The sequence below is a fragment of the Struthio camelus genome, chromosome 2 (assembly GCF_040807025.1).
Source record: "Struthio camelus isolate bStrCam1 chromosome 2, bStrCam1.hap1, whole genome shotgun sequence".
In the NCBI taxonomy this organism is placed as follows: domain Eukaryota; kingdom Metazoa; phylum Chordata; class Aves; order Struthioniformes; family Struthionidae; genus Struthio; species Struthio camelus.
In genome coordinates this window covers 2,510,703-2,524,109 of record NC_090943.1, presented here as the reverse complement: position 1 = coordinate 2,524,109, position 13,407 = coordinate 2,510,703, and the positions used below count along the sequence as shown (strand labels likewise).

General features: G+C 45.6%; 2 protein-coding genes across 8 annotated transcripts in view; one reads left to right on the top strand and one right to left on the bottom strand.

The window, feature by feature from the left end:
* The window catches only part of TMIE (transmembrane inner ear), a 40,621-nt gene that overhangs the window by 9,251 nt on the left and 17,963 nt on the right, over positions 1 to 13,407 (top strand). Inside the window, exon 2 of the mRNA XM_009684163.2 lies at positions 6,158 to 6,275. Within this exon, the coding sequence (XP_009682458.2) occupies positions 6,158 to 6,275 (118 nt within the window). The remainder of the gene's footprint in view (positions 1 to 6,157; positions 6,276 to 13,407) is intronic.
* ALS2CL (ALS2 C-terminal like) overlaps positions 1 to 13,407 on the bottom strand; it is a 78,445-nt gene that overhangs the window by 61,675 nt on the left and 3,363 nt on the right. Inside the window, exon 3 of one of the 7 annotated variants that reach the window (XM_068934066.1) lies at positions 12,446 to 13,151. The exons of the other annotated variants lie outside the window; for them this stretch is intronic. The gene's annotated coding sequence lies outside the window, so the exon portion shown is untranslated. The remainder of the gene's footprint in view (positions 1 to 12,445; positions 13,152 to 13,407) is intronic. 7 annotated transcript variants of the gene reach the window in all.

The window sequence follows — 13,407 nt, the reverse complement described above, 5'->3', positions numbered from 1 at the left end:
CTTACTGCCTCACCTTCAGATCTAATCTACCAGCTTTTTGTACTTTTTTTATGCCGCATTCTAGGAGAACCCTGTGATTATGATTAATGCTGACTAATAACATACTATTCATTTTACAAACCCGCTGAACGCCCAGAGGTTCTGATACCTGAGATGCCCCGGGACTGGTCACGAAACAGGGAACCGAGCTATATGAGGGGTTGCTCTCCACGGCTGTAGATGGGGAACATGCCTGCAAGCATGGCCGTCGTCAGAGCTGAGCCTCATGAGAAAACACAGTCCTTGGCGGTTGAATAAAGCCTCTCTCTTGCCTCGGGACTCCTCATAGCAGACAATCACTCGCACTGACTGCCCAGCCATGGTCAAGAAAGTGTGGAGCTTCGTGCTGCCGTGTGCAGCACAGCCCTACAAGGGCCACGACAAAGCAGAGGGAAGGACCATTAGCAATGTGTGAGGCTGAACTGAGCAGGAAGTACCTGTGTGAAACCTTTGTCCCTCCCGAACTGCAGGTCCCTTTCCCTGCAGTGATGGTAGGTCCTTTAGTGACTTGCTCCAAAAACTGTCTAGAGCAATAGCTACAGCCAACCTTAAACCCATTGTCTTCAGACATCTACAGAGCCAACCACGCCCCTCTGCTCCCATCTATCATGACCCTAGGGACTCTGCTGAATGGGGCTAACACTAGCCATGCCCCTTTCTGTATCCTCTCTCATTTCTTGATGTGCATTTCAAACTTATCCAGATGTGGCTTCCCCCACAATTTCCTTTCCTGAGTGATATTTTCTTTATACCTTGCTCCCTTGCGAGGGTCACCTGCCATCAGAGACAAGCCTGGAAGGAGACACCCTTTGGGCAGCTCAGTTCTACAAAAGAGCAAAGCCATACTGAGAACCTCTAAAGGAAGTGTCTCCTGTGATTCACACAGGGGCTATGCTAGAGGTTGACTCCAGGATCAGTAGTAAGCAAGTAGCTCATGATAATGCAGGAAAGCCGGACTCAAGACAGGAAATGAAATTAGATCTCTGAGGTCTTCTAATTAGAAAAAATTTTCAGAACCTATAATGGTGCCCTGATTGCTCCCCAGGGCTGCTGTTTGCAGCAGCTTCTTCCATTTCTGTTCTGTATTGCCAGCTGCTTTGTAACCAGTATAAAGAAATCCTGCAGGTTAAAAAGGAGGTCCTTTACAGATGAGTACTGCAGATTCCTACCTCTTTGGTTGTCCCAGACTCACCTACAAGATCACACCACCCACCCTGGATAGACTTTCTCCTTCCTTCAGCTATTTTTCTGATGCCCCTGGTGCAGTCCTTGCACTATCAAATAAGGGCAGCTGGAACAAATGGAAATGAAGTCGTACCAAGTGTTTCCCACTGGGAAACAAAGCAATCCAGACTCAGTAGGAAACATCCTCCATTAAGAAGGGTCTAAAATGTGGTTTGTGTTGCACAAATAGGCACGTAACTGGAGAACAGCTCCAGCTCCAATTCACTCTCTCTGGTATCCATTACAGCTGAGTTTTAACAGCACTTTCGTGGGCTGAGAAGGAAAGGGCACTGCAGAGAATTCGATGTGCATGCCTAGGATACATTTTAGAGGTGAAGTGTTTTTTAGCTTCTGTCAAAAGGCTGTTGCCAATTCAAATCAGACCTTAAGTTCAAATACGAATCGGTGAACGTGTTTTGCTAACAACTATTCTAAAGGGTTATTGGCAGGTTTTAACTCTATAATTTACTGCAACGCAGCACATCAAGTTCATTGGCAGTGAGGGATTGCTAACCTCTGATCTTCAAAGCCACTCTGAGAGAACAAATGCTTCTTGTTGCTGTGTGTCCCCACCATATCTCTGCTGCTCTAGGACCACGGCATTGACCTAGACAACCTGACTAATATGGTTAAAGCACTCCAGATTTATATCATAATACATGGTTACCTTTGCTCTCACCATACCACAGGTTTAGTTTGTGACTGTTGGGTCAAACAGCTTTAAGCATGGCTCTGCGGAAAATTTGTAACTTGCCTCCTGGATTTTACAGTGAGATTTCTCTCCCACTATGCATTAACCCAAAGTATTTCTCAGGTAGCCCTCCAATCTCTGTAACATCTGAACGCTTCGTTACCTGTAACAGTTATCCTCTCAACATGGCTATGAAATGTTGTCATCCCCATTTCAGAGGTGGGGAACTGAGGCACAGAAAAATTAAGAACTGGATCTGCGATGAAACCTAGGTACCTCTCTGCCCACCATTTAGCTATCATGGAAGCCATCATGGCCCTGTCCAGTTTCGACCCAACTGGGTACTTTGGAGAGGTTTGTTCAACAGAAAGCATGAATCTCTAAAGCTATTTACCCCAGAATCTCCCTAAAGATATGGAGCTGTGGATGCAATTCCCCTTATCTCAGATATCTATCTAATATAGGTCAGACAGATTGCCTCATAAATGTGCCTGTTTCCTTTCAGTGACTCTAAAGTGAACCTAGGGACAACAGTTCAGACAGAGAAGTCAATGCTATAGATGTCATAAGCCTAGGGAGAGCAGGTGGCCTTGCTAGACACTTCTAGCTCTATTTTATTGCATTCTATCTTATATGTCAAGGGGCAGATGTTCCTCTAAAGAGATGGTCCATTGACACTGACTTCCAGGATAAAAAGCAGGAGGAGCTGAAACCTCCATTGTGATCATTCTTTACACTATCGTCTACGTTATCGATGCCTCCTATCGATGTCCTGCAAGGTGGCTGTGTGATCCGTAAAGCAGCTAGGTGGCAGTTTAAGACCGAAGCACTCCTGGAGGCTGAAGAGAGAGAGGCAGCTGTGGGTTGCAGGGCTCTTCCTCTGTACTAGCTAGATCGTCAGTAAGACGCAAAGAAAGATGACAACACTGTCTTCACAAGATAAGGCTATCATGATTATTATCCTATTTTTCACACATTTTCTCACTGCCCCCTTATGCTTCCTTTCTAAAGCCTTTTGAGGGGCTGGAAACTAGAACACTTTTGGTGCTGCATCAAATACACTTTTTTAGTTAAATCTTATTTTTGCAGACATGCATAAAACAAGACATTCTCGCATCTCTTCCAACCATTGATACAATACAAGCCAGAGAATTTAATTCAAAGACCCCCTTGTTAGCCTGAAAAACTTAACTTTTTAAGATATATTTTCCAGAAAGACAACCAGGCTCAACGTGACATTTAGAACAGGATTTAAGAGTATGTTTCTTTCCTCAGACTTGTCATTAGTGACCCAAAACATAGAAGCAAGTCTGATTTAAAAAGAAAGTTACTGTTTTTGAATGGAGAGAAAACCCTGGAGAAAGCATTCTTTTTCAAATTCTCTTTTAATTATTAATTCATTTTAACTTTTTTCTAATGGAGAGGAAGACAGAAAGAAGTTGACTGTGCCCAAAACCAAGTTTAGTTTGAAAGAAAGTGTATACTTTCACCTGAGGGGAAAAACATCCACTTAATTGTAAAAACAAAGCTATTTTTAAGGGAGAAAAAAAAAAAAAAGCAGTTGGGGTCGTGTCCCTTAAATTCTTTGCCAGGTCACGATATGTATATGCCGAAACTACAAAGGGAACCTGTGGGCTACAGCACAGAAAGAAACGAAACAGCACCACCTTGCCATTCAGCATTCTTGTGGTCTATTATTGCAAGGGAAAAAGCTAAAAGAGAAGCCAGGACCTTCCTCTTGCTCTGTAGCACAGCTTGGTCTCTACATATTTAATGTAACTTCAGGGCTCTCAGCATGTACAGGTTAGCTAACTACTACTTTGCAAAGAGAATTGTGCTGAAGGGAAGGGAAGGCTGCCCGAGTTCTGTATGTCTGAAAACACAGCTGTTTGTTCACAGTAATTCGTGCATAAAAGCAGCACTGGATTCCCTTGGTCTAAGCTTCAGTCTCAACTCCTCAGCACTGTCTACGTTGTCCAATCTGCCTACCATACACCCTCCTTCCTAAATCACATGAATTGCTCATACTGCTGCAGGAGTCACAGCTTGGGCTATGGAAATAGAGCCTCTAGTCCACAGTGACCACCTTTTGAACCCTTTTCTCTTGTATTTCATGAAATCCAACATCTGCACTCTGTGGGGCTAACTTTACAGGGAGAGTCTGCTGGTAATAGGCTTGGATCCCCAGTGCTTAAATGTAACTTAAGTAATTATTCAATTCCTCTTTGCCATTTTGATAGCTACAAGATGTGTTCTGTGGGAATTGCTGCCTGCACATACTGCTGCCCTTCAAGAATTCATCAATCCTTTCCTACACAGGGGTTATGGGATCAGGGCCCCATAGTAGGCATTTAACTCAAGTGCCCCTCCCCAACTTATAAGGAAGCCACAGTATCTGTTCCTTTATCATATTTGTGCAGCATTTTCCTTTGAAATAGCTCAAGGCAGAAGTAGGGAAGCAATAATGTTCCTCTGTTACCTGTGGGAAAGTTGAGGCCCTAGGTGCTCATCCAACAGGAGGCAGACAGAACAAGGCATAGATATGAGACCTCCTGACTTTGTCTCGCATCTCCTGGGGATGAGGCCACTGCTATGAGGTCAATTGTCTGGTGCCATTTGAGACGTTCGAGTGTCTGACATCCAAATAGTGGCTGGCATGTATGGCAGGACCATGCAAGACCAAGCCATGCGCTGCTGGATTGGCAGCCGGAAGATACCCCACAGCACCTCAAATGGCACTAGGTGCCTACATTTAAGAGGCTGAATCTTACCACTACTCACACCTTTAACATCAAGGAGCTTTGAAACAGCACCGCAGAAATGCTTGTTATTCAAGTTGCAAAGTCCTCCTGCCCTCCTGTGAAACATTCCCTTGCTAGAAAGGGAAGTTCAGGCAACATCTCTGAATGTCTGTATATCTGAAGATATAACAGAGCTTGGACACAAGCCCATGCTTAGGCACATGCCTGGAGGAGCTCCAGGGTAGGACAACTGGAGGGTCACATCTATCCTTCCAGCCTGCAGGGCTGATAAACCAGGCTTGGCCAGGACTACGCCTGCTAGGACAAGTTTTCTGCCACCATAACTCCTACAGCAGTGGCAGCAGGGCTGGTGTGGGGAAGGCAAGCCACCTGGCTCCTTCTTATACTGCTTCTGAGATGCAGACAGCAGGGTAGCTGTAGGCTGCTGGAGTTGCCACGAGGATTAAGGAAGTGAGCAGAGGAAGAACCGAGGGTGCGCCATGCCCTAGCACTCTCTCAGGCCCCCCTGAAGCCTGGACTTTGGAAAAGGGACTGGCTTATGGTCAAGACAGGAATGTAGAACAAGAAATGAACCAGACCCAATAGTTTCAACGCCAAAACCACGGTTAGGGAAGTAGGCTACCCTTTTCTGCTGTCAGCTCTTACAATAAGTGCATGGTGAGAAAAAGAATGGACCAACTTGGCAGTCACCATCCATTGCTATCTCATACCCAACTCCTTCTGTCCCGTTTGATCTAACGCTTCTCCTGCAATGTTTCTCCAGGGCTTGGCAGTCAGGCATCAATTTATTCCAGGGTCTCAGGAGCATCCTGCCTCCTTCCCAGAGGTCTGGCTGCCAGGGCTCAGAGTCAGCTTGGGGACAGCGCAGCGAGGCCTGATCCCCATCCTGTGGGAGTCGTTCTAAGCAGAGGCTATAGGGCTTGACTCCCACCCAAGATACAGCCCCTTACTGCCTCATAGCCCTGTCCATGCCTCACCATGGGTCCGGCTGGCTCGGACTCACAGACCTGCCTTATCACCATGGACTTGTCCAACCATCTGAGTTCTCCATTTACCCTGGCTGCCATCACCCCACTCCACCCCATCCTGCAAAAGCAGAGTCTTAACAATCACTTCTAGCTATATGTCTGCAAAATATGAAATACGTATCCAAAATATGAAAGCCTTCAGGAGCCTGAATCTTCAGAAAAAGCTATGACTAAGAAATAAAGGCAAAAAGGATTGCTTTATAATCATGAAAGCTGACAACACTTGAGACTTTAAAAAAAAAAAAACACAACAAAAACTGAATATGAGCTCTTTGTTGAAACTCCTGTTCCCTGAAGACTTCCAAATTGTTGGAGGCCTGGAGAAGTGGGGCCGCTAGTTTCTATGCCACTGTGCTGTTTTACAGTAACCCTTCCAATTCTTAAACCACATTCCTCTTTTCCTTCTTTCCCAGGCCACCACAGAACCCCCGAAAAAGAAGCCGGACCCTGTGACTTCAGAGACGGTGGTGATCTGGGGGCTGCGTCTCTGGCAGGTGATTGGAATCTTTGCCATCTTTGTCCTGGCAGTCAGTAAGTCACAATTCTCTGCCTTGCGCCAGCTAAGCACCACCCTAAATAGGACCCGTTCCTGACCCTGGGAGGGCTGCAGACCACACGGCCATGGCTGAGGCTCTTTGGCCTCTGGAGTAACAGGGCTACATATGGCAGAGGCAGGCAGGATGGGATCTTTGAACGACCTGCAGATTTTAGCAGGTGTTTCATGACCTAAATTTCTTTTTATGGATCCAGGCATTAGGAAGCTACTGGCTGAGACCTGGTGACTACTGTGGGATGGGATCAGGCACTCTGCCAGCAGGCTTTGAGGGTCTGTCTAGGTGTGGCTGATTCCCCACCACAAGGTCTTCATCCAGCTTCATCCCCTTGCAGGTCACTCTGGGAAGGGTAATTAAGCCATCTTCACTGCTCAGTGCAGACTACTTTCACTCACTTGCTATTGGGAATGTCACGCAGGACACTGTCAAGACCTTATCAAGGTTACGGAAGATGAGATTTCCTGCTTTCTCTTTGAGCCAGCTATACTGTCACACTAAGAAACTAGATCAGTTTGATACAAGCCACACTTGATAAGCCCATTCCTGTTTCTCATGTTCTTGTTACTTTCTAGGCATCTGCAAAGTGTTTAATAAGTTAATTGCTTCCAGCATCTTTCCAGGAAATGAAATTACACAGACTTGCCAGTAACTCCCTTAATTGTCCTTTTTTTTTTTTTTCTGTTGGGGATAAATGAGCACTGGGACAGAGCCCATATCCAGTTCCTGAAGGCAATTACCATCAGCTCAGCAACTGCCACAAATCCTTAGCCACTCCAGGAGGGATACCACCCTGCCATATGGTTTTATACGCACCTAGATCTCCTAAACATTTTTTAACCACCTTCTCTTCTGATTCTGGCTTGTAGTCCTAATTTGTTTGCTGAAGTTAAATTCATATATGGAACAATGAACCACTTTAAGATGACTGAAGGAAAGAAGGCCTCGAGTGCCTTAGCTTTCTTCATCACTTTGCGCTCTCATTCTTCGTTAAGTAATGGGTCTCTTCTTTCCTGCTGCCTTGGCCGGTTTGATTAATTGTAATCCCACTCGTACCTGAGCACTCCATTTTTTTTAATCACTCTGTTCCAGCTAATCCTTTTGTTCTTCATCCTTTGTTACACATCCTTATTCTCATTTTCCCATGGTTCCTTCTCAATTCCCCTGCTCAGGAAAGAGTCCTTCTGAGGCTCTAAAGGTCTCTCATTCTGCTCCGCAGACTTCCTTTTCACAAGTACAGAGTAATATCGTCCCCTGCCAGGTTTCCTGCTCTCTTGTATTTTTCCACCTTTCTTCGAAACACTATCCCAAGCAGCTCGCTTTCTCCACATCTTCCCCTTCACTCTGCCCCTCTTCTACTCTTTCTCTCTTTTCTTTGAGCAGTGAACTTTGTCAGTTTGCAGTCACTTCCACATTTCGTTTTTAAGCAGGCTTCCTGATGAAAGTCAGGAAAAAAGTTAGGATAGGCTTCCCCTGAGAACAGTGGCTCCTTCCATAGTAGGAAATTAAAATTATCCAGGACCGTTTCCTGCTTTGGAGGCTGGCAGGCGTGAAATAGCCTCGTCCATAAACTTTAAACCCTCTTACTTTTCAAACGCGGCGGCCACATGTGAACTGCCAGGAGAGAACGATCACGGGCCGTACCAACCCCAACCTACAGGCAGCCGTTGCTTGGGAGAGCGCAAGTCTGCTGGACACCCTCCACAACGTCCTAGTGTTGACAACTGACTTCTAAGCTTCCTTGCTTTTTAAATTTACTGCTAAAACTGCAGCTGATGCAACATCTAGTTGTAGCCCTAGTTTACTCAAAGGACTTAACAGGCTGCGGTGTTTTCTCTGCTGATATGGATGAAAAAGAGTCACCTGTTGTTACCAGAATCTCCACTTTGGTTGCTGTAGGTATTCTCTATCAGTCCTTCCCCAATACCCTTCCTGTTATGTTCCCATGCTCTTTTTAAACCGGAGACATTCACCTTTTCAAAGCAAGTACAAACCTTTTCCTCTGTTTTCTTTTCCCCTCCTTGCCCTTTCTGGGCAGATAACATACCCTACACCCAACGAAGCCTCCAGGATAAGTGCTCTTAGGGTTTTCAACTGTTCTCAATTAGTGAAGCGTATGTTAGTTCATCTCTTGCCACAACACCCTTTGCAAACAAGCGCAAGAAAATCTGTAAAGTAAAATAAACATGACCAAATATTTAACTCCACGGACTCCCTAGAACGCAGGGAGCAGGGATCAAAATTAACATTGGCAGGTTTAAAATCCAAGTAGATGCAAAGGGGTTTCTTTGGTTGGTTGTCTTTGGTTTAGAGACATCATACTGTAATCAGTCTTTCCCCCGGCCCCGAGTAAGCGTGTGGTATCTTGTTATTGTTTAGAAACTGGCTTTGGCATTACCAACTTATTTAGGATTATTACAAGCAGGAAAAATCTCTCATGCTGGCAAACTAACACATCAGATTCCACACCAAGATGTGCCATTTGAGGGAAAGAAGCTAAGCTTTCTTCAATTACCTAAAAATCTCAGTAGCAAGAAGAAAACACTTATGATAGTTTATCATTCTGGTGACAGCCCAGCAATGAAACTTATTACAGAAAGCAGCTTACAAAGAAAGTTACAGCCCAGATACTTAAAATGCTGCAAGTGGCAAAAAGTGAGAAGCTGTATTATTTTGAGGATCTGAATTTAGCCAGAGTAACAAACAGGACATGTGCAATTCAACTACAAAATACCATCTGCTTTAAGGTTCAAGAGCCCACTGACACACACAGGTCGTTTCAGTTATATATTACCAGAGTGATATTTTCTAGGAAATTGCAGGTTTTCAGCCTGCTAAGTCTTAGCTCTCATCAAGGTGATAAGATAGATTCAGCGTGTCACAACAAGGAAGGGAGCCACTTTAGGGCTCTTCTTCTCTGATGCAATCCTTTTATTTAAAGAAATTGTTTCCTTCAATGAACAGAATGGATTTGAAAGCACCTATATCAGCTTAAGCTATGTTATCAACCAGCTTTATGAAAACAACACGTTATATGAGGGGACAATTATTACCCTTAGTTAACCATGTCAGCAATCTGAGTCAAAATATAATAGGTTTGAACCTAGTAATACGAGTGTAACTGGATTTCACAGTCAGTTCTCACCAATCTCTTGCCTCTTGGTCCAGCCACATCTCCCGCCTCCTCTGCTTTGCCTTCCCCAAAGCATTGGTGGTTCCCCAGGTTTCCCCTGCAAAGTTTCACCTCCCAGCAGCAGGCACAGATTTCCTGTGAGCAAGCTCCTGGAGGATGCCTTGATATCAGCCTGGGACGCTGAACAACACTTGGCTTTTCCAAGGTGACCACAGCCAGAGAAGAGCTTTTGTGTGGTTCCTCTGCCCAGTTCCAGGAGCACAATCACCCTCCCAGCCAAAGCTGGAGCTGGCGCAACCAGAGGCAGAGGCATCCTTCCCAGGGCCTAGGCCTGATCCCATTGGTTTACAATCTCACCTCGTTATCAGAGCTTTAAGACCTTCAAGGTGTGTCTGCTTTGTCATTTGAATTCAGATGAGGAATACGCATTTGAAGCCGATGTCCCTGCCTACCTCACTCTGATTCACATCAGAGCGGTTGTGGGACACTCAGACTGGATTCCTTTTGGATGAAATGGAAATAGAAGATACGCCCCAGAAAGATACGGTCCCACTATACACCAGCTAGCATGCTACAGTTGCTAGCAGCACCCATATCTGCAGGATCAGACTTGAGCTACTCCACTGAAGTGCACCAAACATGGATGGTAGGTCTCCCGTGCTTTCACCCCCCAGACCTACTCTTGCTGCACAGCAGGACTTGCAAACGTAGATGTGATTTAGGTGCAGTTTCAAACTGCTTTTAGCAACTTCCACAAGATGGCGTCATCACATAACAAATGGTGGAAAATGGCCCAATTCGAGACTCTATTACATTGCCTTATTTAATGACGTGGTGGGGGGAGAGGAAAAGAACACATAAAGACTTATGTTGTCAATACATGTCACTGAAATAAATGACAAGTCTCTGGGGAGGTCTTCTAATCCATAGCAAGGTTTTTGGGCATTTACAAGCCAAACAGCGTGCTTCATGACTTTTGACCACCAGAGACCAGAAGAAGAGCTAAAATGTTTGCACACCTGTTAGCAGAAGTTTTGCTGCTTCTCCTGGAACAGCTGATGGCCAGCTTTCTCAGATACCATAGGAAGGCATCTTCCAGCCTCCTCCTGTCCGACAGCCCATCCCTTTCCATCTTTTTCCTTTGCTTCCACTCTATGACGGGATACAAGTCGTGTGACAATTAAAACTTCAGGCTTGTAGCAGCCCACTGGCAGAAATGTGGCTTCACAGAACACACAGAGAGCATTCAGGTGGTGCTGGAGGTATAACTCTCATGGACATGCTGCTCAATCATTATATGATTCTTATTCGTCTACCAAAAAACCCAGGAACGCTAAGTTTTTTGCTCCAGTCAGAGAAGGCCACATTAGAGCTCATTTTTAAAGCAAGCAGACCCTCTACAGGGAAAACTTAAAGAGAAGGAAAGGAAGAAAAGCAAGTTTTTCAGGTACTGCACAGAGTAAGTCGAGTCACTGCTGCTCCTCTGCCTGCAACATTTTTACACAGTCACTTTGTCCGTGGTTACAGGAAATTTTTGCTTCTAGATATTTTAATCAGGTAGAGCAAGGCAGGCCTAATGCCTGGCGAGCGTCATGGCAGTGTGCCTTTAAATCCTTGTCAGGGCTGCCTCTCAGCATCTAGCATAATTCAGCCACACTGGGTTGCTTATTTGAGTGCCGGCTGATAAGAGAAGAAACCCCCGGCATGCAGGAACATCTAGCAGTGAAAGCTGTGGCATCTGGCTCTCTTCCTAGGAGAGGCTGCGATAAGACAGCAGCAGACACCCAAGAGGAGATTAGCTGTCAGGAGGATTTGATTCACTCAGGAGAACTGCTATCTTCTTGCTAAGCCTGGCTCTTTTTTTTTTTTTTTTTTTTTTGGTGGAACCTGTAAATGGGAAACTGAGGCCCAGTAATGTCGCTCTGAGGGGATGGGGGAGTCCCTGGATCTTGCATAGTCTCTTTCATCCACAGAGCTCAAGGGTTTTGCACCAAAAGTATTACTCTTTGAAAACTGCAGCGCTGTGATGGAGGAGAGGGTGACCCAGATCAATCTTCAGGAGAGCCAGCACCTGGGATCAAGACTTGGCCCGTGTGCTCTCTACTAACGTGCTCTTTCCTTCCCCAGAGCCATCTCAACCACCACCAACATTTTTAAGCAGGCCTGCGGGCTGTTTATTTTCCTTATGGTGTGTTGCTTTGATTTCAAGGTCCACAGGCTGCTGGTTTCTGTATTTGCGTCACTCCCAGGTCTGGGCTTGGCAGCAGCACACCGGGGAGAGAAGTAGGCAGCACTACGCATGCCTCCCAAATCTGGGAACACCTTTTTAAGCAGTGTCCCGCTGGCTTCTGCAGAGATGATCCAACAAATAGGTCTGGACTCAGGGGAAAAGGCCTCATTTTCCATGCTGGTACGTTCTTTTGGAGTGAAAGGCATGAGTAGAAGGGAGAGGGCATGAAGAGGATGCTGGAAGCAGGGACAGTGCTATGAAGAGGGAGGAGTGCCTCTCAGCTCCTGCCTGGGGTCCACCTTCACCTATATTGCACCAGATGGAGAGCTTCAACCAGCTGTATTTCAGGTACCACAGGCAGGGAGAAGCCCCTTATCATTTGCCTTTGAATCCTTACACAGTGGAAAGGACAGCCTGGGGGAGAAGGTAGGAGGGACCTCTGGCAGGAAGCTCACACAAGGGGTGGGGTGGAAGCAGAGCTGTTATCATATCCACTGCAGCTCTCCAGGTGTGAGTTCATGCCTTGTGCTCTGCTGAAGGTGAAGACTGAGCTAGCTGTGAAAAGTACCTGATTATCATGCCAAGGAACTGCTGAGCTTTCTCAATTCAGAACGTGCCTTAGACCACCTTGTCTCCACGAGTGAGGGACCTTTAATTCATCACCTAACTGGTGGGTTTTTTTGTGGCACCATTGGCACCAGAACAGCTCTGAGACCATGGAAACAGGTTTGCTCAGAAGGGCACATAGTCCTCAGCAGTCCTAGTGCTACTGGGGACTAAGGCTTACCTGGATGAAGAGTGACAGGACAGTAGGTTAAAGCAGAAGCTGATTGCAAAAGTAGGAGAGCCAGTTCTGATTTCTTTTTCACTGCCTTTCTGTCCTTCTGCAAGACTTCCTAGAGGTGCTTTCCCATTCTCACCTATGCCAGTCGAATGGTGACACAGAGCCCCAGCGGTTCTCTTCTGATATATAGCCTCAGACATGAAAGCTTGAAGAACCAGGTCTACCATCAGGAGCGATGCTTGGGACTGACAGATGAAAGACTTCTGCATATCTCCCTCTGTAAACTAGGCGTCCTTCCCCTGAACTTGCCAAAAGTTCAGGAGGAGTATAGAATAATGTGAGGGCACAAGTGAGGCTCACATGAAATGAACATGTTCCTAGGAATCAAACATTATTTAACAGGCACCAGAAAAGCTGTAAAACTGCGTTCTGTTACTTGCATTCAACTTGTTTAATCCAAAGTGCTAGACTGTTTTAGACTTTTTTTTTTTCCAACCTACTTGATGCTGGTGTTGAAGTAAAAAAGCCCGGCAGAAGATTTACACCATTAAATAACCATTACTTTTTGGATGGCAAAACTAGACAGATGTTTCCACTAACGTACAGAATTTGCTGTGAAACATAGATGATGAAGACTGGTTCAGGGTTGCTTCGTATGGTGATTCTAACAGAGGCTTTACCTATATATCTTCAAATGCTTCATCACCAGCTGCAAAGAAGGAGACATCTTGCCTAGTATATGAGGAACACTTATCGGGGTGCACAGAATAGTATGTGCAGATGTGAACGCAAGGAGAGGAGGTACGGTCTTCTACCATAGGAAACATCGCTTGTCCAAATGGGCATGCATAAGTCCTGAGAAAAGGGGTGGTTCTTATTACGAGGGAAACAGCTTAGGCCCCTTTTTGTCCTGAGTCCATGGCGCCACGCAAAATCTTTGCTACCCTATGCAATAAGTTTTCTTG